This window comes from Staurois parvus, unplaced genomic scaffold, assembly GCF_062004578.1.
Source record: "Staurois parvus isolate SC_StPar_1 unplaced genomic scaffold, SC_StPar_1.0 ptg000063l, whole genome shotgun sequence".
Lineage (NCBI taxonomy): Eukaryota > Metazoa > Chordata > Amphibia > Anura > Ranidae > Staurois > Staurois parvus.
The window spans coordinates 1471026-1492138 of record NW_028317859.1 but is presented as its reverse complement, the minus strand read 5'-3'; the positions used below and the strand labels follow the sequence as shown (position 1 = coordinate 1492138).

At 41.7% G+C, this 21113-nt stretch overlaps 1 protein-coding gene across 7 annotated transcripts in view; it reads left to right on the top strand.

The window, feature by feature from the left end:
* ATP6V0A1 (ATPase H+ transporting V0 subunit a1) overlaps positions 1-21113 on the top strand; it is a 172109-nt gene that overhangs the window by 38871 nt on the left and 112125 nt on the right. For all 7 annotated transcript variants that reach the window (XM_089668779.1, XM_089668777.1, XM_089668780.1 and 4 more), the window contains 2 exons: positions 7614-7711; positions 11127-11255. In XM_089668779.1, coding sequence (XP_089524905.1) covers positions 7614-7711; positions 11127-11255 — 227 coding nt within the window. The remainder of the gene's footprint in view (positions 1-7613; positions 7712-11126; positions 11256-21113) is intronic.

The following is a 21113-nucleotide window of genomic DNA, read 5'->3' as shown; positions in this document are numbered from 1 at the left end:
TCCTGTTGCTAATGGTGAGGCAGTGTGTTAGCATTTTTAGTTTGTAATTGTCAGCATTTCTGGGTAAGACATGTGCAAGTGACGAATTTCAGCGAAATCTGAAACAAATTATTCAAATTCGAAAATAAATTTGAATTAAAAAAGGAAACCTATTGAAATAAGTACAGTAAGGTATACAAAAAGAAATATGATTTTTACTTAGGCTGCTTTATAGATTAGAAAAAAATAGAATAGAAAATAAAGGAATAGAAATTTTGAATATACCAAATCCAAAAATATACGAAAACAGAAAACAAATCATTCTAATATAATTATATATGATGAAACAAAATTATTAACATAAAAAAAAAAAGACACAAAACTAATTTTTTCATCGTGCACACCTCTAAACTGTGCTACAGTTCCCAAAAAACTATATACTTTGGAAACCTGTATACAGGGAGACATGATGTCAAATATACTAATTCACATGATGTCAAATATACTAATTCACAATTTTTGGATTTACATAAATTTGAATGTGGACAGGCACAAAGCCGAATTATTCGAGATTGCTAGTCTAGTAAAGTGCTGATTTGCTTAATTCTGCATCTGGAAAGAATCAGTAGTTGTTATATTTACATAAAGCACCTCTTTAAAAGTGTACTGTGTTACCAATATACAGTGGCAAAGATAAGTATTTGATCCCCTGCAGATTTTTTAAGTTTACCCTATAATTTTTATTATAGATGTATTTTAAATGATAGAGACAGAATCTCAGCCAAAAATCCAGAAAAAACACGTGATACAAATGTTATAAATTAAGTTGCAGTTCAGTGAGTAAAAATTGGATCTTTTTCTACAAACTTATCTGTAAAATCCATTTCTTGGAGTGCATCATGGGACACCGAGCAGGCTATTCATGACTATGTAGGTTATAGGCCGCCTATAGGTGAATGGACACTGGCCAACCAATCAGAGAGGAGGTCCTCCCCTATAAAACCCCTCCTACACAGGAAGTACTTCAGTTTTTATAGCAAGCAATGAAATTCCAGAAAGAGGGGCGAGACCTCTGTGCCCCGTGATGTACTCAAAGAAATGGATTTTCCATGCAAGTATGTGGAAAAAGTCCAGTTTTCTTTATCGTACATCACGGGACAAAGAGCAGGTTATTCATGACTGTGGATGTCCCAAAGAAATTTGAGGGGAGGGTGAAACCATGATAGCCACCATCAATAATCTCTCAGGACTTACTCGGCCGCCCGTAAAACACTGCGACCAAAGGCAGAATCCTCTGTGGCTCTGACATTGACCTGGTAGAACCTTGTGAATGTGTGAACCGAAGACCATGTAGCAGCCTTGCAAACCTGGGCCACTGACGCCTGATGGCAGATTGCCCAAGATGCCCCCACACTCCTGGTAGAGTGTGCCTTCACCCAAAAGGGTGGGACCTTACCTTTCAAACCATAGGCTTGAATGATCAATTGGTGGATCCAATGTGGAATAGGCACCTTGGATGCCACCTGTCCCTTCCTAGGCCCCTCTGGCAGCACAAATAGAGCATCTGACATCCTGACCTGTGCTGTCACCTTCAAGAAGATCCCTACAGCACGTACCACATCCAAGGTATGCAGAGATCCTTCTCTTGCTGACTGAGGCCTAAGGAAAGAATGAAGGCAAGACTACATCCTGATTGAGATGAAAACTAGAAACCACCTTTGGTAAAAAGCATGGATGAGGTCGCAAAACCACCTTATGATGCAAAACCAGAAATGGTTCTCTGCAAAATATAGCTACCAGGTCCGACAACCTTCTTGCAGAAGTTATTGCCACTAGAAACAACACCTTACGTGTCAACAGGACCAGTGAAAGCTCTCCAATAGGTTCAAAATGGTAGTTTTTGCAAAACCTCTAAAACCAAGTTCAGATCCCAAGGATACAAAGGCAACCTGACAGGAGGAGCAATACGCATCACTGCCTGTAAAAAAAAAAAAGTGAGAACCAAAGAGTGAGACACAATGGGCCAATTTCTTCTGGAAGAAATGACAGAATCCTACCAATCACTTACGGTACTTTAGTGGGTGCCATTTGTGAACCTCACACCAAAAAATGAAAGCCTTCCCGTTCTGTAATAAATGTTCCTAGAAATTACCTTTCTAGCACCCAATACGATAGGGATGACAGAATCTGACGCTCCCCTATCCTTCAGGACCTGGGTTTCAATAGCCACGCCATCAAATTTAGCGACCGTAAAAATGGGTGCAATATAGAACCTTTGAAAAACAGGTCTGGCCGATGCGGCAGGGACCATGGCCCGTCTACTGCCATCTTCACTATGTCCTCATACCAGGCCCTTCATGGTCAGGCCGGAGCAATCCGTATCACTGGAATAGACTCCTCCCAAATCCTGCATAAGAGGCACGGCAGCAGCTGGATCGGAGGAAAGGCATAAATCGGTGAAAACTGGTTCCAAGGAATCACTAAGGCATCAACCCCTGCTGTACGAGGGTCTCTTACCCTGGACAAAAAAAGACTGACCTTGTTGTTAAACATGGATGCCAATAGATCTATGCCCGGGCAACCCCATCGCTGGCAGATTCCCATGAAAACCTCAGGATGCAAAGCCCATTCTCATGGAATCAACCGCCAATCACTGAGATCATCCTGCCAATTTTCCACGCCTGAAATGAACACCACTGACAAATGTAGAACATATCTCTCTGCCCAGGTCAGAATGTAGTTGACTTCCTTCTGAGCACCTCGACTCCTGGTACTAACCTGGTGGTTGATGTATGCCTCCGCTGTGGCATTGTCGGACTGAATCCTTACAGGCCAACCCTAAAGCCTGGATGTCCAATATCTCAGAGCCAGGCTCACTGTTTGAAGCTCCAGGACATTGATGGATAGAACCCTTTCCTGTGGAAGCCATGTTCCTTGAACCGTGGCCTCCTCCAGGACAGCCCTCCAACCTGAAAGGCTGGCATCGGTGGTTACCAACTTCCACACCGCTGGCTAAAAGGATCTTCCTCTCTCCAAATTGTGAGTCATCAACCACCAATTCAGGCTTCGCTTTACCTCTGGAGGCAGAGATATGCAGTAATCCAGGCCCGGAATCTTCTTGTTCCAAACAGTCAAAACTTACCTTTTGTAGAAGTCTGGAGTGGAATTAGGCATAGGGAATAGCCTCGAACGGGGATACCATTTTTTTTCTAGCAACCTCATACAGAGGCGAATTGAAGGATACCTTTTGGCCTTCAAACTGCAAACTTTGTTCCTCAAGGCGCAATGTTTCCCTGGAGGCAGAAATACTTTTGTCTGAACTGTGTCTAGGACCATCCCCAAATACTTCAGGCTCTGCACTGGCTCCTGAAAAAAGAGAAATAATAATCAGCGCAAATACTGGGACCAAGTCCGGAACAGTCTGATAAGTAAAGATGCCTTCTCTCTGCTTGACAAAGGAGCGTGCTTCCGCCACTAGAGGCCAGCACATGCTCTGAAACGCATCGCATTGCATCCTGGTCACTGACGTCATCATGCCCACTCCGGTGGTGCGCTCCAGCGTGCGTTCCAGCTGCCATTGAGGAGTAAGTGTACGCCGGCCGGCTCCACAGCTGTCTCTCTCCTGCTACCACGCTGCTTCAGTGAGATGCGGATACAGTGGGCACCAGTGACAGCCGTTCTACCTGGTGTTCAACACCTTACATTTAACATGCCTGTATTAATCTACCTACATGTGAGTGTTCCTACTTTTATGCTATATTAAAGTGGCCTGCTGCACTTAGAGGTGCTTCTCTTCTCTCCTTTCTGCACTGCCTCCTAGCAGACTTCTTGAAGTTGAGTACCCAGACCAGCTGTTCCAGGGTCTGCATCGTAAGGACCACATCCTGCTTCAGACCTGGCACTGACCGACCGCTGAGCAAGAGATCATTTAGATAACCCATGATTGATTAAAAAAAATCCCCAAGCAAAACATGGCTTAGTACTTGGTGGAGAAACCCTTGCTGGCAAGTGCAGAGGTAAGACGTTTCTTGTGGTTTTTTTTTTACCAGGTTTGCACACATCTCAGGAGGGATTTTGGTCCAATCTTCTTTACAGATCTTCTCTAAATCTTTAAGGATTCTTGGTTGTCGCCTGGCAACTTAAAGTTTCAGCTCCCTCTATGAATTTTCTATAGGATTAAGATCTGGAGACTGGCTGGGTCATTGTCATGCTGGAAGACCTATCCACGACCCATTTTTAGTGTTCTGGCTGAGGGAAAAAGGTTCTCATCCAAGATTTTACAATACAGGGCCCTATTCATTGGCCCCTCAATGAGGCAAAGTCAACTTGCACCTTTTAGCAGAGAAACTGCCCCAAAGCATAATGTTTCCACCTCTGTGCTTGACTTTAGGGATGGTGTTGTTAATGGTCATTGTAAGCATTTTTCTTCCTCCAAACAATGCAAGTCAAGTTAATACCAAAGAGCTCAATTTGGTCTCATAACTTTCTCTTAATCCTTCTCTAAATCATTTAGATGTTCATTGGCAAACTTCAAATGGGCCTGTACATGTGCCTTCTTGAGAGGGATCTTGCAGGTGCTGCATAATTTCAATCCATGGCGGCATATTGTGTTACCAATGGTTTGTTTGTTGACTGTGGTCCCAACTGCCTTGAGATCATTCACAAGCTCCTCCTGTGTAGTTCTGGGCTGATCCCTCACTTTTCTCATGATTATCCTTACCCCATGACGCAAAATCTTGCATGGAGCTCCAGACCGAGGGCAAGTGATGGTTATTTTGTATTTCTTCCATTTGCAAATAATTGCTCCAACAGCTGTCACCTTCTCACCAAATGTCTTGCTGATGGTCTTGTAGCCCATTCCAGCCTTGTACAGGTCTACAGTCTTGTCCCTGACCTCCTTTGATAGCTCTTTGGTCTTTGCCCATGGTGGTGAGGTTTAAATGGAAAAAACAGATTCTGTGGACAGGTGTCTTTTTTTTATACACATAACGAGTTGTCATTAGGAGCACCTTTTTAAATTGACAGAACTAATCTGTGTAGCACATGAGCACGTAGCCAGTCTGTGGGAGCCAGAATTATTGTTGGTTGGTAAATACTTATTTTACTCACTGAACTGCAACTCAATTTGTAACATTTTGTATCGTGTGTTTTTCCCGGACTTTTGGTTGATATTCTGTCTCTATCATTTAAAATACACCTATGATAAAGAAAAATGATAGACCCTTCATTTCTTTGTAAGTGGGCAAATCTGCAGGGGATCAAATATTGTTGCTACTGTACCATATATTTTTAAAATATTTAAATCCCAGTGGGGTTGAAGATGGCTATAAAAACATGAAAAAAATGTTGGCTATACACCACTCCAAAACCCCTCAGTGTTGTCTGGAGTTAGGCTTCAAGTCCATAAGAGGGGAAAATAAGCTGCAGGGAAAGTGCTAACAATTAAATTTAGAGCTAGTTCACACCACATGCATTCTAGTGCTTTCTTTTTTGCTTCCAAAACTCATAGAAAGTGGGTTACATGGTTTTCAATAACATAGTTCATACCAGTGCTTGCAATTCCAGAAAAAAAACATAGAATCTGCTGCATTTTTCTTACACAGAACTGTACTGAAATGCAGTAAAATTAATAAAAAATGCACTGGAAGACACTTAAACACATCAAAACCACATTGAAAACGCAATGGACCCCAGTACTGTGAAAAAAAAAATCACAAAATAGAAGCAAAAAAGCATCTAGAATGCATCCGGAAACGCAGAAATCATCAAAAATGCGTTTAAAAAGCGCATGCAGAAATGCTTCCGGAATAGATGTGGAGTGTGTTTTTGTGGCGTGAACCAGCCCTTAGTGTTTTCCACAGGTTCTTATTTTACATCACAGTCATATGTCACCAGATTTCAAGATGTAAAGTTCCACTTAAAGTGTGTAGGCAAAATAAAAAAAAAAAACCCCGCAGTATATCTTTCCAGTACATGTACATTACCCCATGGTTTGTCCCTTTTAAGAGATATAGGTACAGAAAAATACCTTGTGATTTGCCAGAAATGCTGTTGTCTCTTAAACCCTGTTGTGGACTAACAACACACATTTTTGTGGACTGAATGGTGTCAGCCCTGCCCAGTGTCTTTTGCTAAACTATCTCAGATCTCTACAATATAACACTAATAAATCTGTAATCTGATATATGAAATCAGGGAGCTCTTTAACTACCTGCCGACCGCAGATAGCCGAATGACGGCTGCACTGCGGCCGGCCAGTTCTGAGTGGACGTCATATGACGTCCTCCCAGAACGCGCTCTCCTGCGCGCCCCAGGGGGCGCGCACCCGGCGATCTCCGTGATCGCTGTGTCCTACGGACACAGCTGATCACGTGATGTGGTAAAAGGCCAATCACAGCGGCCTTTTACCACTTGATCAGCGGTGTCCAATGACACGCTGATCAGAGGGAAATGCAAGTGCCGGTTCTCGGCTGCACTTTCCTCACGCTGTCAGATCGTGAGGAAAGTACTGCCGAGAACCGGCAGTTGTCAGAGCGGGGATCGGCACCGATCATCAGGGCACTGATGATCAGTGCCCTGATGATCGGTGCCCAGCAGTGCCACCCGCAAGTTCCGCCCACCTGTGCCCAGCAGTGCGCCCACTAATTCCGCCCACCTGTGCCACTCTGCAGTGTCACCCACCTGTGCCACTCTGCAGTGTCACCCACCTGTGCCCAGCAGTGCCACCCACCTGTGCCCAGCAGTGCCACCCACCTGTGCCCACCCACCAGTGCTGCCCACCAGTGCCACCCACCAGTACAGCCAGTCAGTGCCACCAGTCAGTGCCCAGGGGTTGTGCCAGTCGTGCCGCCAGTCAGTGCCCAGCAGTGATGCCAGTCAGTGCCGTCTATCAGTACCCATCATCAGTGTCACCTATCAGTGCTGCCTATCCGTGACACCTCATTAGTACTGCCTATCAGTGCCCATCAGTGCCGCCTATCAGTGCCCATCAGTGCTGCCTCATCAACGCACATCAGTGAAGGAGAAAAAATACCTGTTTGAAAAATTTTATAATAGAAACCAAGAAACTTTTTTTTTTTTCAAATTTTTTGCATTTTTTTTTTTTATAGCGCAAAAAGTAAAGCGCCCAGTGGCGATTAAATACCACCAAAAGAAAGCTCTATTTGTGAGAAAAAAATGATCAAAATTTCATATGGGTACAATGTTGCATGACCGCGCAATTGTCAATCAAAGTGCGGCAGCGCTGAAAGCTGAAAATTGGCCTGGTAAATAAGGGGGTATAAGTGCCTGGTAGGCAAGTGGTTAAGATAACACACAAAGTGTGCACAGGACACAGGACCGCTCCGAATTTCTAATAAAATCAACAGTTTTTGTTTTTTTTGTCCGACAAAACTTCTTCTAATGGCATATTTAATGGATCAAAAGTGAGCAAATGCAAAGTTCTTAAGAATTTGCATACACATTATTAGCTTGAAGGTCTGTCCTTAGGACAGAATGTACCATTTTATCACGTTTATTAATTCCCTTCTGTCAAAAGCAGGCTGAGATAGACTTGTACTGTTTACCAATTTCACTAAGGTCCTTGTTTTAGAGATGTCTAAAAGTACAATGATTGTAATGATATCATTTTATAGGGTTTGTGGAGAAAGAGATAAAGAAGGCAAATATCCCCATTCTTGACACTGGTGAGAACCCAGAAGTACCCTTTCCAAGGGACATGATTGACCTTGAGGTGAGTTTAAGTTTTTAATAGGTCTGCATTTTTATAGTATGTTAATCAATGTGGAAAATTGTTAAGATTGGCAAGTTTGATATGGGGAGAGAGAGAAGCCAAATAAGGACAGAATGCTTATAAAAAGAACTGTGGACACCTAAAATGCTTCTAAACCTTTATCAATCCAGCGCTGTACACTTCTGTAAGTCTTCTCTCCTCTCTCCGGTCTCTCACAGGCTTGGCAGTATGAGCCATTGGCTCCTGCTGCTGTCAGTCAAATCCACAGAGCTGGGGCGGGACCAAGCCACGCTATGTGTGTCAATAGACACCCTCAGCCCAGCTCAGGATCGAGCCCACATGTGTGCCACCATAGGAAGTAGCTTCCTATGGTGGAACATGTAGAGGAGGAGGAGCCTAGAAGAACATCAGGGGACCCTAGAAGAAGAGGTTTAGGGCTGTTCTGCACAAAAAAATTTTTTTTGAAAAAAATACCTTCGGGAAAAAAAAAAAACTTTACAACAGTTTTTTTTTTTTTTTTTTTTTTAAATATTTACATATTCTGGACAAGCAGAAAATGTGCTTTAAAGGACAATGAAACCTCCAAATCCTTGTGCTTATGCAGTTTGGGCCTATATTTATCTTTAGCCTCTACCCAGTTATTTTATTGTCTAAATGGACTGGACTGCCCGTCTTTATTTTGCACGTGTGCTATGGCCCTATTCATTTTTATGGGTAGCCATTCTCATGGGCAGCCTTCAGCTGTTTTGCTCTATCTCTCCTATAAGAATGAACGGGCCATAGTGGGCATGCGCAAAATGAGGACGGGCCAGCCAGGTCTAAAACAGAAGTAAGAGCACTTGATTCAACCTGGTGCTGGTCCTTCAGCTCCTTTCACCAATCCGGGAGATCAAAAGCTGATACAAGAGAAAAGTTGAACAATGGCACAGGAATTGGAGTTGAAAGCTGAGTACATTTATTTGGACTAGAACAATTACACACATACACAGAAGTAGCTTGTTTCCATCATGGATAACATCCACAGAGTATGGTGTACAGGGGATCACAGGATGACAGCTGCTCAGTAGCACTGGATCAGATACGTTCACATTGTCTGTGGACTCACATTGCGTAGTAAACGGTGCTACATGGGCATGGAAATGCATTTCAAGGAAAACATCATCTTTTGTCAAGCCTGCCCATCGACTGTAACATGGAAGTTTTAAACAGGATAATTATTGAGCAGTGCAGTGTGGTTTTAATGTAGGGCTTGGCCAGCAGACATAGTAGCAACTACAAGCAGACTACAGGGCAGAATTCAGAACAACCTAAAATACTATCGTACACATACATCTATACATCGAATGACTATGATGGTCCTAGAAAAAACCTAAATGTAAAAATCCTTTATAAAAAAAAAAGTGGAATATAGGCAATCACATATAAAATAATGCAATCTACTTCCAGGTTGTATTGTCAAAAATACTTGAACGAGCTGTTCAAAGTTAAAAGCTGATTGGCTACTATGCACAGCTGCACCAAATCCTGAGTGCACTAGTTTTAGTAAATTTCCATAACTGTGTGGGGGGGGAAAAAAAAAGTTAAAATATAACAACGTTTCTTTTGTCCTCTGATGCACAGTAAGAAAATGGTTCCAAAAAATATTTATACAGCAAAGAAACCTTTGTTACAATCTATTTAACTATGCAACCCAGTGGAGGTTTGTGTTTTAAGGGCCTATTCACAATATCTGCAGTTAACTGCATTTTTCCTTATGGCTAAAAGCAGAAATCAGAGTGTTGTGCAGCAATCGCCGCAGGTAATCCTTGTCTGTGCGAACAGCCGCAAATAGATGTGGCCACTGGTGACCTGTCATTATAAGGGCTCGTTCACACTAGGCTGTTTTGCCAACGCTTGCCAAACGCCCCTATAGCGTTTGGCAAGCGTTGGTCCGGTGTTTGCGGAGCGTTTTTAACGCTCGGCAAACGCTCCGCAAACGCCGCATGCGCGGTTTAGCGGAGGTTGCGAGGCGTTTGCCGAGCGTTAATAACGCCCCACAAACGCCTATAATGCATTTGAGTGGTGTTACCGCTCCGCAAACGCCCTGCAACCGCGTCGCAACCGCACCGCAAACGCCGGCCGGGCGTTTGCGGAGCGGCACCATACACGAGAATAGGAGGCTTCAAAGCCTCCTGACTCGACCAGAGGCGTCCGTTTTGCCGCGACGCAAACGCTCCTGTTAGAACAGCACCATGTGCTGTAATGTGCAGAGTTGGCAGAGGCGTTTGGGAAGCGGTAAAAACGCTTCCCAAACGCCTCTCTGCCGCCTGCACACAAGGCTAGTGTGAACGTAGCCTAATGAACAGGGTCGACAGCCGCACTGGGATTTGCACTGCACCATACAATTTCCCTGCGGTCGCATTTTCTGAAAATGGGCATGGACCTTTTTTCAGTGGGTACAGCAGCTCATTCAAATGAATGGGGTAATGTGCACGAGTAGCGCAGATGCAGGGAAACTGTATGTGAACCAGGGCTTAGGCTAGGTTCACACTAATGCGATGCGGTACATCGCATGTGATTCACAGGACATTTTTGTATGGCTCAAATTGCACTGCACCCGGAAAAAGGTGCAGGACCCCTTTTTGGGTCTACGCTAGAATCGTATCGCATGGGTATTCACACCTATGCGATCCGATTCTGCACATCGCACCACGTTTTGCGGATCGATTTGGGGGTGTTGTTAACATACACACCCACATCGGTTTGCATGAACGGGGTGCAATTCTGATGCGGTGCGGAATTCGCACAGAAAATGCTGCAAATTCTGCACTGCATCAGTGTGAACCCAGCCTTAAAGTGGTAGTATCCACAGCTTAAAAAAAAAAAATCCTCTGCAAGGTAATGTCTTAATGCGCTAGTATGCATCACATAGTAGTACATTATGAAGGAAGGACTTGCCTTAAAACGAAGCCCTCAAGCGGCACGCTGTCACTGCTGCAGAGGCTTCCATCTTTACCTGGTCTTGCTTCTGGAAGCGCGCAGAGTCTCGGGCCACAGGACAGCTGAATGCACCAGTTCTAAAAAAGAGCAAATCTCTCCAAAACTGTGCACGTTTGGAGATATTCATTTTACCTACAGGTAGGCTTTATCATAAGCTTACTTGCAGGTAAAACTTTACAACCACTTTAAGGTGTGCAGGTTACAGCAGGAGCAGTCTTGGGTGCTGTTAAAAATGTTACTGTTGCTACTATATTTCTTTTGGTCTAATGAAAATATTTCAGTGTTTTTTATGAAATGTTTCAGAAAAACTGTAAGCGCTACATAAAGGAGTAATATTAAGGCAGCATGTTTATTCCATAGTTACTAACAATACTGGTCTGTAGTTTAGTTTTTTTTTTCTTTTTAATAATACCATCATTGTCTGTTCAACTAACAGGCCAATTTTGAGAAGATTGAGAATGAGCTGAAAGAGATTAATACAAATCAAGAGGCGCTGAAGAGAAATTTCCTGGAGCTGACGGAGTTGAAATACATTCTGCGCAAAACTCAGCAGTTTTTTGATGAGGTCAGCGTTTTTGTCTCCTAATTTAGTAACTTACTGTACACCAGAACAATTGAAAACGAGTATATGAAATATGCAAGTTTTTCCTGAACTACAAATTATTCATGTAGGATTGCAGCTGCTTGTTATATTGTGTCCTGATCTTTAGCACTTACTGCTTTCTTTTTGTCCTAGACTTTGATTTCTCATAAGGTCATTTGTGTTAGATTAGAAGTGCTAAAGCTGACAGAGGATTAATGAATCATCTTTATATATCTGTGTACTTGATACAGTGCGATAAAGAATTAAACAATCAAGTGTTCACAAATATGTTGGGACAGAATTGCACTGGTTTTAGCTTAATTACTATTTATGTTAAAATATTTGCTAGTTTTTACTTATGTATATTTCCAGGTCGCTGTGTCAGCTTTGCTCATGTACTAAAACCAGAGTCAAGAAAATAGAAGCTGTAGCAGTGCATGTGCCCTTAGCAGACAACTTGAAATTTTAAACTTCATTGGTTGCCAGGGACAACTGCTCCAGTTTTCTTTGCTCTAGTTTTTGTGACTCCACACTAGCGTTGTCTGCTCCAGTCGCACTTTTTTCTTTATGTCTTCTGCTTTTTTCCTGTGGTCTTGATGAGTGTTTATTTTGTTTTTTCTTCAATCCAATTTTTTTTTTTACTACTGATATGTTACTACTTTTTCATCTTGCACTATTGAAATTTTGGTTCCACTATTGTAACTTTTTTTTGTTTTTTTGTGGGTTTTTTTTACCTCACTTCATGTTTCCTTCCACCTGGTCATTTCATGTACCCTTGTTTTTATTGACTGCATCTTATTTTTCTAGCTTTCCCACCTCCCATTCTTTTTTTTTTTTTTGCCTATCTCTGTCATTGCCTGTGGTCTGTTTTATCAACTCACTGTCTGCATTTTTTTTTTTTCATTTTGTATCTTGCTTTATTTTTTAATTTTTTTTTTCCTCCTTTCTGGATATCCATGTTCGCTTTAATCACCTGCTATCTCTGCCAGATTCCTTCCAATCACCCTCTTTGGTGCCTGCTTACTGATTTTACTCTCCCATTTTTTGCTTCCTTCCCTATGTCTACATACAACATATCTCAACATATAAGAGTTGATATACTTAAACTGGAGAGTGAAAAAATCTGGTGCAGCTGTGCATGGTAGACAATCGGCTTCTAATGCAGGCCATAGACGGGGAGAAAAACTGCAGATTTTTCTTTTAAAAAACGAAAAATCGGTCATTCAAGCGGCCGACGTTACCATCAATGGTAAAAAAAATCGGCCGATTTTCATCCCGTCTACAGCCGGCAAAAAGTGTCCCTGCAGAGAGCTCCGCTATTTCTTTGACAGTTCTTTGACAGTTCTTTGACAGTTCCTTGACATTTTACAGCGGTTGCAACATTGTATCTATTTGTTTCCATTTAGGATACAGATGTTTTTATTCGGAAACAAATAGATACAATGTTGCAAAGGGACACTTTTTGCTGGACTGGAATTCCTCTTATTTTTCATCCTACTTCTTCTTCTTTTTCTTCTTCTTCATCATCATCCTCTTCTTCTTCTTCTTCATCATCATCCTCTTCTTCTTCATCATCATCCTCTTCTTCACCATCCTCTTCTTCATCATCCTCCTCTTCTTCTTCACCATCATCATCCTCCTCTTCTTCTTCACCATCCCTCCTCCTTCCTCTTCTTCCTCTTCCTCCTCTTCCTCCTCCTCTTCCTCCTCCTCTTCCTCCTCCTCTTCCTCCTCCTCTTCCTCCTCCTCTTCCTCCTCCTCTTCCTCCTCCTCTTCCTCCTCCTCTTCCTCCTCCTCTTCCTCCTCCTCTTCCTCCTCTTCTTCCTCCTCTTCTTCCTCTTCCTCCTCTTCTTCCTCCTCTTCCCTGCTCATGCGCAGATTTTTTTTATCGGTAAAATCGGCCGTTTTTTTCCAACTTTACCGATAAAAAAAAATCTGCCAAAATAGCCCACTAACGATCCGAAAATCGGCCGATTTTCGACCCATCTATGGCCTGCATAACTTCAGCTTGTTCAATTAAACTTTGACAAAAAAACAAAACTGGTAGCTGATTGGTTTCTATGCAGCGCTTAAATTAACCCCATAATGTCTTGTATTCTCATTTTCATTGTTATTGCACAATTTCTTTTTGTTCATGCATTACTGACTTTTTACTTTCTCCACAGCTTTTCATGCTTACATTGTTGGGTTTTATTTTTGTTTTAAAGGGTCAGTCCACCAAAACTGTCATTTAAAGCTTATGGTTGAATCCAGAAAGTTTAACTTCCAAACATTTATTTTGTATATCTCTTAGAGCAAGATACCTGTGATTGTTGACCGTTTTGCACACTAGTTATAGTCATCACATCAGGATACTGCTAACCTACTTGAACTTGAGAATGCAAAGGAATAAAGAAGCAAGGAAAGAACTAAACCCATTGCAATCTCCAAAGTAGCTGTAGACCCGGATAGTTTTCCCCTGTCTAAAATATAGGGCATACCACCAGCAATTAATTTATAGAGGAAACACCCCTTTCACACAAGCTCTCTGATCGGGTCGGCCTGTCTGTTTTTTAGGTAGACCCTCCGTTCTTCTCTATGGGCAGTCGGATGTAAACAGACTTGTGTCCATTTACACCTTGCTACCTCTGCTTCGATCCAGCAAAAATAAATGGAAGGGGATCTGTTCCTTTTCTTCTGATCGGATCAGAGGGCAGTCAAGTGTAAATGGACAGCTGGTCTGTTTGCGTCTGACTGCCTATAGAGCAGAGCGGGCTGCGTCCATGTGAGCTCAGTATAAGCAGTGCGTACGTGGACCTGTCATCCAGCTGCTCCACTCAGCTCAGCAGCAGATCAGTGGAGAGATCCCCCGCTGAGCAAAACTTATCCGGGCCATGTGAAAGGGGCCTTTTCGTAATACCTTTTTGATCTTTCGCCTCTGGGGTCATATGACTTTTTTTGTGTTTTTTCTTCACCTCCGCTCAATCCAGGTTGGGCTGGGTTCAGTTGGATCAGGTCACACATCCTGGTGGCGTAGCTACGGCTTTTTTTCAATTCCCCCCTCACAGGCCATGCAGAGTGAAGTGGAGCTGTCAGGCAAGTATTTTTTGCCTGCAGGGTGAATCAGTAGCTCAACCAACTGCTCCTTTCCACTCTACATGGCCTGGGGGGGGGCGGAAAAAAGCTGAAGCAACATCACTACTACATGTAAACCCCTTTGGCTTAGTTAGCCCTCTGACCTGGGCTTTGCTAATGTAGCCAGTAAAATTCACAGTAAGCAGGGAGTAGACAGAAGAAGTAGCAAATGAACGGAGGCATGCACACTGGAGAGACTTTAAGAGCCTACAGCTCATTACCACCAAGAACAGGGAACAAGTGCTGCCAGAATCAACAGGTGGTAGCCATTCCTGTGATACACACAGCTGTACTATCTTGGTAACCACGTGTCTCTTCCTGGTTTAACATTACAACTACCTGGGTCAGCTCCCAGCTAGCTGGACAGACTTTATCCTGTAGTTGGGCTGCAACAAAGCTTAACCAGGATGCTGGATCTGTAAAGATTGGCTGACCAGAATTAAAAAAAAAAAAAAAAAAAAAATTTTTGCAGGTAAGATTGTACACATATATACTGTATGTAGTTGGCTGTATCTTTAGCTGTTTGCCTGGAGTTTCACTTTAAGTGTATCAAGTGTAGCTATAGGTCAGAACAAAAGGTAAGGAGAAGTCTTTTAATGGGGACACCTATTTTAAGGGACAAATGTCTAAAGCAGGCTATAGATGATTCGACTCCCCCATCAACATACTCTGTGTTGATGGAGCAATCTCTCCAGCGGCGCTATTGTATTCAGACAGCGGGGAGATTTCCCCACTATCAGAATACAGTGAACAATGTTGCTGGCTATAGCCAGTGACACTGATTGACGGAAAAAACCCTACGGGCTGGTTTTACAGAAGTCGATCGACAGATCAACTTCTGTACAACCAGCCTGCCCAATCCAAATTTCAATCCGCTAGGTGAAGAAGGCTATTCTTTTGGACATTTCCTCTAACTTCCTGTTGTGTCTCTGGGACAGGAGATGAAGAAAAAGTTCCCCAGTGGTACAAAACAGCTAAGATATAATCTGACAGGGGTTTATCCCTTCCATACTCAATCCAATATGAAGAAAAAAATGGATATACATTGGCTTTAAACTCGCATCTAACATTTTGATGGACTGACTTGTAATATTTAGGTTAGGCACATTTGTGGGGGTTTAATGTTCTTGCTTTCATGTTTCGGAGATTGCTAATCTTAGTTGTATTATAGGGAGGTTTAAACATGGTGGGTGTGTTTTAACTTCATGTAAGGTAAGTGCAGAATGAACACCCACCAACCCCCTCTTTGCTAATGGCTGTGTAAGATTTCCTGAATGTTGCTCAGTTTTAGGATAATGCTTTTATATGTGTAGCAGGTTGAGATCTGTAAGAAGTATTAAGGTTTGTTAATAGATTACTATTTTGATTGGTGTGCAGATCAGGCCAATCAAAATAGATTGTGTTGCTTTTGAGGAAGAGGTTAATGGCATGCAGGTGGCATTATGGCTTCACCACTAACACCCCTTTCCCCCTCACTGCTTCATCCTTGTTTTCTGTGTGTTGCTTCTAATAAAGCAGTTCAGTTAATCAGTTTAAAATGAAGGCTGCATCCTTATAACTCTTTTTTTTTTTTTTTTTTTTTTTTTTTTTTTTTTTTCTTTTTTCTTGGCATTTTTTTTTTTGCAGTCTTCTTTTTTTTTTTTAATGGACAAAAGTGATATTTAATCACAGGTCCGAGATCTTGGACAATCCCAATGCAGAAAGCACAGAATATAAAAAGACATACCTGTAAATAAACAATTTTTCTAGAACCGGTATTAGACTGAAATGCCTCTAACAACCATTTTTAAACATTCAGGCTCCTTTTATTACATTTTTACCAAGTGTTATATTCCATAGCAGACCGTTCGATATCCGTTTACAAAGGAAGGCCTGGAGGACAGCAGGAATACATTTTGTGTGTTTTAGAAATACAACCCCAATTCCAAAAAAAAGTTGGGATGCTGTGGAAGATCTACATAACAGAAAGCATTGATTTGCAAATGTCATAAACTCATACAATATTTTATTTACAATAGAAAACAGAAACCATATCAAATTCTTAAACTGATAAAATGTGCCATTTAAGGAAAAAATAAGGTAATTTCAAAACTGATGGCAGCAACACGTCTCAAAAAAAGTTGGGACAGGCCAACAGAAAGCTGTCAAAGTACAGCCTCAATTCAAAAAAGTTATGATGCTGTGTAAAATCTACATAAAAACAGAGTGCAGATTTTCAAACCCTGCATGTCTCATTAAAGAGTACTTGTCACCTAAAAATCATCACATAGGGGACTTTGTGTCACCTATGTGAGGGAAAAAAAGAAGTTAAGTGAAAACATTTTTTACACTTGTATGAATGTAAACGCATGCGGCAAGGGTGCCTATGCGTGAAAATATCGATTGTGATAAACGTCACATCATTGCGCACGCCAGAGTGAGAGCAATAGAAAATATAGGATACTGAAGTTTGTCGCCATTTCATAGGTGCACACAAATTTAAGGTTTGACATGTTTGGTATCTATTTACTCAGTGAAACCTTATCTTTTAGGATTTACCAAATATTAAGTTTTATTAAGTTTTTTGTTGTCCTAAATTTCACTTTAGTACGTTTTCCTAGACCTAGACAGTAATATCGTGTGACATAAATTGTAACTACAACTATTTTATTCTCTAAGGGGTCTGAAATTTCAGAAAATATATGTTTTGGGGTTTTGTTGAATCAGGCTTATGATTTTTATAAACATGTGCAAAAATGGCTCTGGCAGTGACAGGGTTATAATGAGAAAATGTAACATTTGTGCTGGTTTCCTCGACCAGCTGCATGCACAGAAAATCATCTGCATGTGTGGAGATGTGCTGGTGGGCTCTGCCAGGACCTGTAGGACAGGCAGATCCTGCTGGAACATCTGCGCATGTGCCATAATGGCATTGCTGTAGAGGGGGCGGACTGAAGTTCCGCTTAAACTATGGGTGCAAGAGTTTGCTGCTTTTGGAGTTTTAAATATAGTTTGTTTGGGATCTGATAATTTTTTTTTTCTCTAGTTCAAGGAATTTTCAATAATTTGGCTCACAGTGCATAAAATAAATTTATTTGAAAATCATTTGACCCTTTGGCCCTATTCCACAGTCTTCATTATTGCTGTTCTCCTTGCCACAATTCACTGGTAAAAATTAAAAAAAAAACCAAACAAACCTTGCAGGGGGAATTTTTTCTATTATCTCCCTACATTACAGCAAATATTTAACTATCACCATCTGTTGTATGCACATCAAAGCTACCTGCGTACAAGTCTTTATACTCATGGTGGACCACTTGTACTTCCATACTGTCCTAGAGTGCAGGTGTTCCCTCAGCTTATCCACTCCTGTTGTAAAATTTCAATACAAAAGAATGGAGGATGCATACCAAACTCCTGCTATTAAAAACTTTTATTGAACCCCTGTGGGCAGAGGTTGATTAATGGATCAATTCATTTTTTGTTGCGGGAGTTTGGCATCTCATTTCTTCTGTACTGGATCCATCTCGTGTGTTGCATTTATTGTTCTTGCCCAGAAAATGTATTTTTTTTTTTTTTTTTATAAAGTCCCATAAATTATTTAAATATAGCTCATCCATTTAGTATTGTATGTGATTTTGTTTACTAATACATCAAATTGCCATACTGAGTTTAATAGGGCAAGCAGGAGCAGGTTAGAAGAACCTAAGGACCTACATTTACCCTAGAATGAGAAACTCTGCTATGGGGTAGTGGTTTAGTGAACATGTCTTCTGCATATGACAGAACTGGGAAGAGTAGCCAGAATAGAGTTCTGGTTTTCTGCATAAAGAGATTGTTTACGATATCTCACATTTGTCAGTAATATTTCTACATTTCCATTCCTTGATTTTAATGAATGGAATACTTGGCTCCTTAAGGCATAGTGTATTTTGTGCCTAAAGCATTCAGGTCATCATGTTAAATTATATAACTGTTATTATCTGGATGTGTTGAAGGGTTTTTAGGATGCAGTATCGTTGTCTTGCCATAGTATTTGTGGTGTTTTGTGAATATCATTACAGGCATTTTTCCCTGAAGTTGTAGCCCTGCACCTAAGATAAATTGATAATGTTGGGACTCCAACTCTTTGTGCCCTTTTTTTTTTTTTTTTCTAAGCACTTATAGGTGTGGGGATACTGCTGCGTTATTACCATTTTATGTTTTTATTGGTTGTCATTATGAACTTACAACATTGACTTGCTGCTACAGCAGTGCTCTCACTGTCGTGTTTTTTTTTTTCTTTTTGCCTATCATATTGTGTCCAAGCACTTACTATTAAGGTTTCCAGGCACATTTCTGCTATTCGGCTTTTTAAGATTCATTTCATGCAGATTCATTCTTCCTGTTGAATTTCTGCAGTGGCAAATTCGGGAAACCATTTTTTCCTTATTGTGAGGAGATTTTAGCATAAGAAAATGAAGTTAAAATCCGCTTTTTAAAAATTGCAGTATTCCTCAAACAATGGGGCAAATTTGTGTTTTTCTGACTATTTTTTGGATTAGCCACCAAAAAAAAATCCGCTGACACGTTGTCTTTCTCTCTGCATTCTTGTTACTTGATGAGAAATGTTTACTAGGCAGGAATTCTGCAGCAGAGTTCAAAAAGTCTGTATATCCAACAATCATTGGAATAATAATTCTACTAACTATATCCTGGATTCCTTAATAATTTATTGCTTTATAGTTTATGTATTTATTTTATTTCAGCAATGTTGTCTTTGCACAGCAGTAAAAATCTGTTTTTTTTTTTTTGTTTATTTGATGTTATCTTTAATACAGATTATCTCTTTATCTTTCGTGCTGTGTGTTGGTGTTGTATTTGAAGGCATTTATTGCTGCAGAATAAGTCTAAAATGTAAAGGATTCCGGGAATACTTTGTTTAAAGGAAATTTATACCCCTCAAAGTTTTAAAACTAAAAAGCTGTATATATTATATCTTTAGGTAGTCTACATGAATCAGTCCCTGTGATGCAGAAAAATTTTTAGTGCATGCCACTGCAGTCACACAACACTATATTAACCACATTATCTCCAGAAGGTTTTACCCCCTCCATGATCAGAGCATTTTTTGCTATTCAGCACTGCTACTTTAACTGGCAATTGCGCAGTCATTCAACACTGTACCCACGAAATTGAATATCCTTTTTTTCACGCAAATAGAGCTTTCTTTTGGTGGTATTAGATCACCAGGGGCTTTTTTATTTTTTTTGCTATATAAATGAAAAGACACCAGGAATTCTGAAAAAAAAGCATGCTTTTCTTAATTTTTCTATCAAAGTTTTGCTATTAAATAACCTTTCTTCATAAATTTAGGCCAAATTGTAGTCCTGCTTTTTTTTTTTTTTTTAAATATCCAAAGTTAGTATTTAGTCTTTGAAAGTTTTATAGTCTACAAACTGTTATATATTTGAAAATTAATCAGTCCTGATGTACTGATGGCCTAATTTCTTGAGGCCTGAAAATGACAGTACAAATATCACCCAAAATTACCCCTTTTGGAAAGTAGACAGTCTAGGGCAGTGGTTCTCAACCTTTCTAATGCCGCGACCCCTTAATACAGTTCCTCATGTTGTGGTGACCCCCAACCATAAAATTATTTTCGTTGCTACTTCATAACTGTAATTTTGCAGTGGGAGGACTAGTGCCACGTCATTGGTGTCAGTGGGAGGAATAGTGTCCCATCACTGATGTCAGTGGGAGGAATAGTGTCCCATCACTGATGTCAGTGGGAGGAATAGTGCCCCATCATTGGTATCGGTGGTAGGAATAGTGCCCCATCATTGGTGTCAGTGGTAGGAATAGTGCCCCATCATTGGTGTCAGTGGGAGGAATAGTGCCCCATCATTGGTGTCAGTGGGAGGAATAGTGCCCCATCATTGGTGTCAGTGGGAGGAATAGTGCCCCATCATTGGTGTCAGTGGGAGGAATAGTGCCCCATCATTGGTGTCAGTGGGAGGAATAGTGCCCCATCATTGGTGTCAGTGGGGGGAATAGTCCCCATCATTGGTGTCGGTGGGGGGAATAGTGCCCCATCATTGGTGTCGGTGGGGGGAATAGTGCCCCATCATTGGTGTCGGTGGGGGGAATAGTGCCCCATCATTGGTGTCGGTGGGGGGAATAGTGCCCCATCATTGGTGTCGGTGGGAGGAATAGTGCCCCATCATTGGTGTCGGTGGGAGGAATAGTGCCCCATCATTGGTGTCGGTGGGAGGAATAGTGCCCCATCATTGGTGTCGGTGGGAGGAATAGTGCCCCATCATTGGTGTCGGTGGGAGGAATAGTGCCCCATCATTGGTGTCGGTGGGAGGAATAGTGCCCCATCATTGGTGTCGGTGGGAGGAATAGTGCCCCATCATTGGTGTCAGTGGGAGGAATAGTGCCTCATCATTGGTGTCAGTGGGAGGAATAGTGCCCCATCATTGGTGTCAGTGGGAGGAATAGTGTCCCATCACTGGTGTCAGTGGGAGGAATAGTGCCCCATCGTTGGTATCAGGGGGAGCAATAGTGCCCCAACATTGGTGTCAGTGGGAGGAATAGTGCCCCATCATTGGTGTCAGTGGGGGGAATAGTGCCCCATCATTGGTATCAGTGGGAGGAATAGTGCCCCATCATTGGTGTCAGTGGGAGGAATAGTGCCCCCATCATTGGTGTCAGTGGGAGGAATAGTGCCCCATCATTGGTATCAGGGGGAGCAATAGTGCCCCA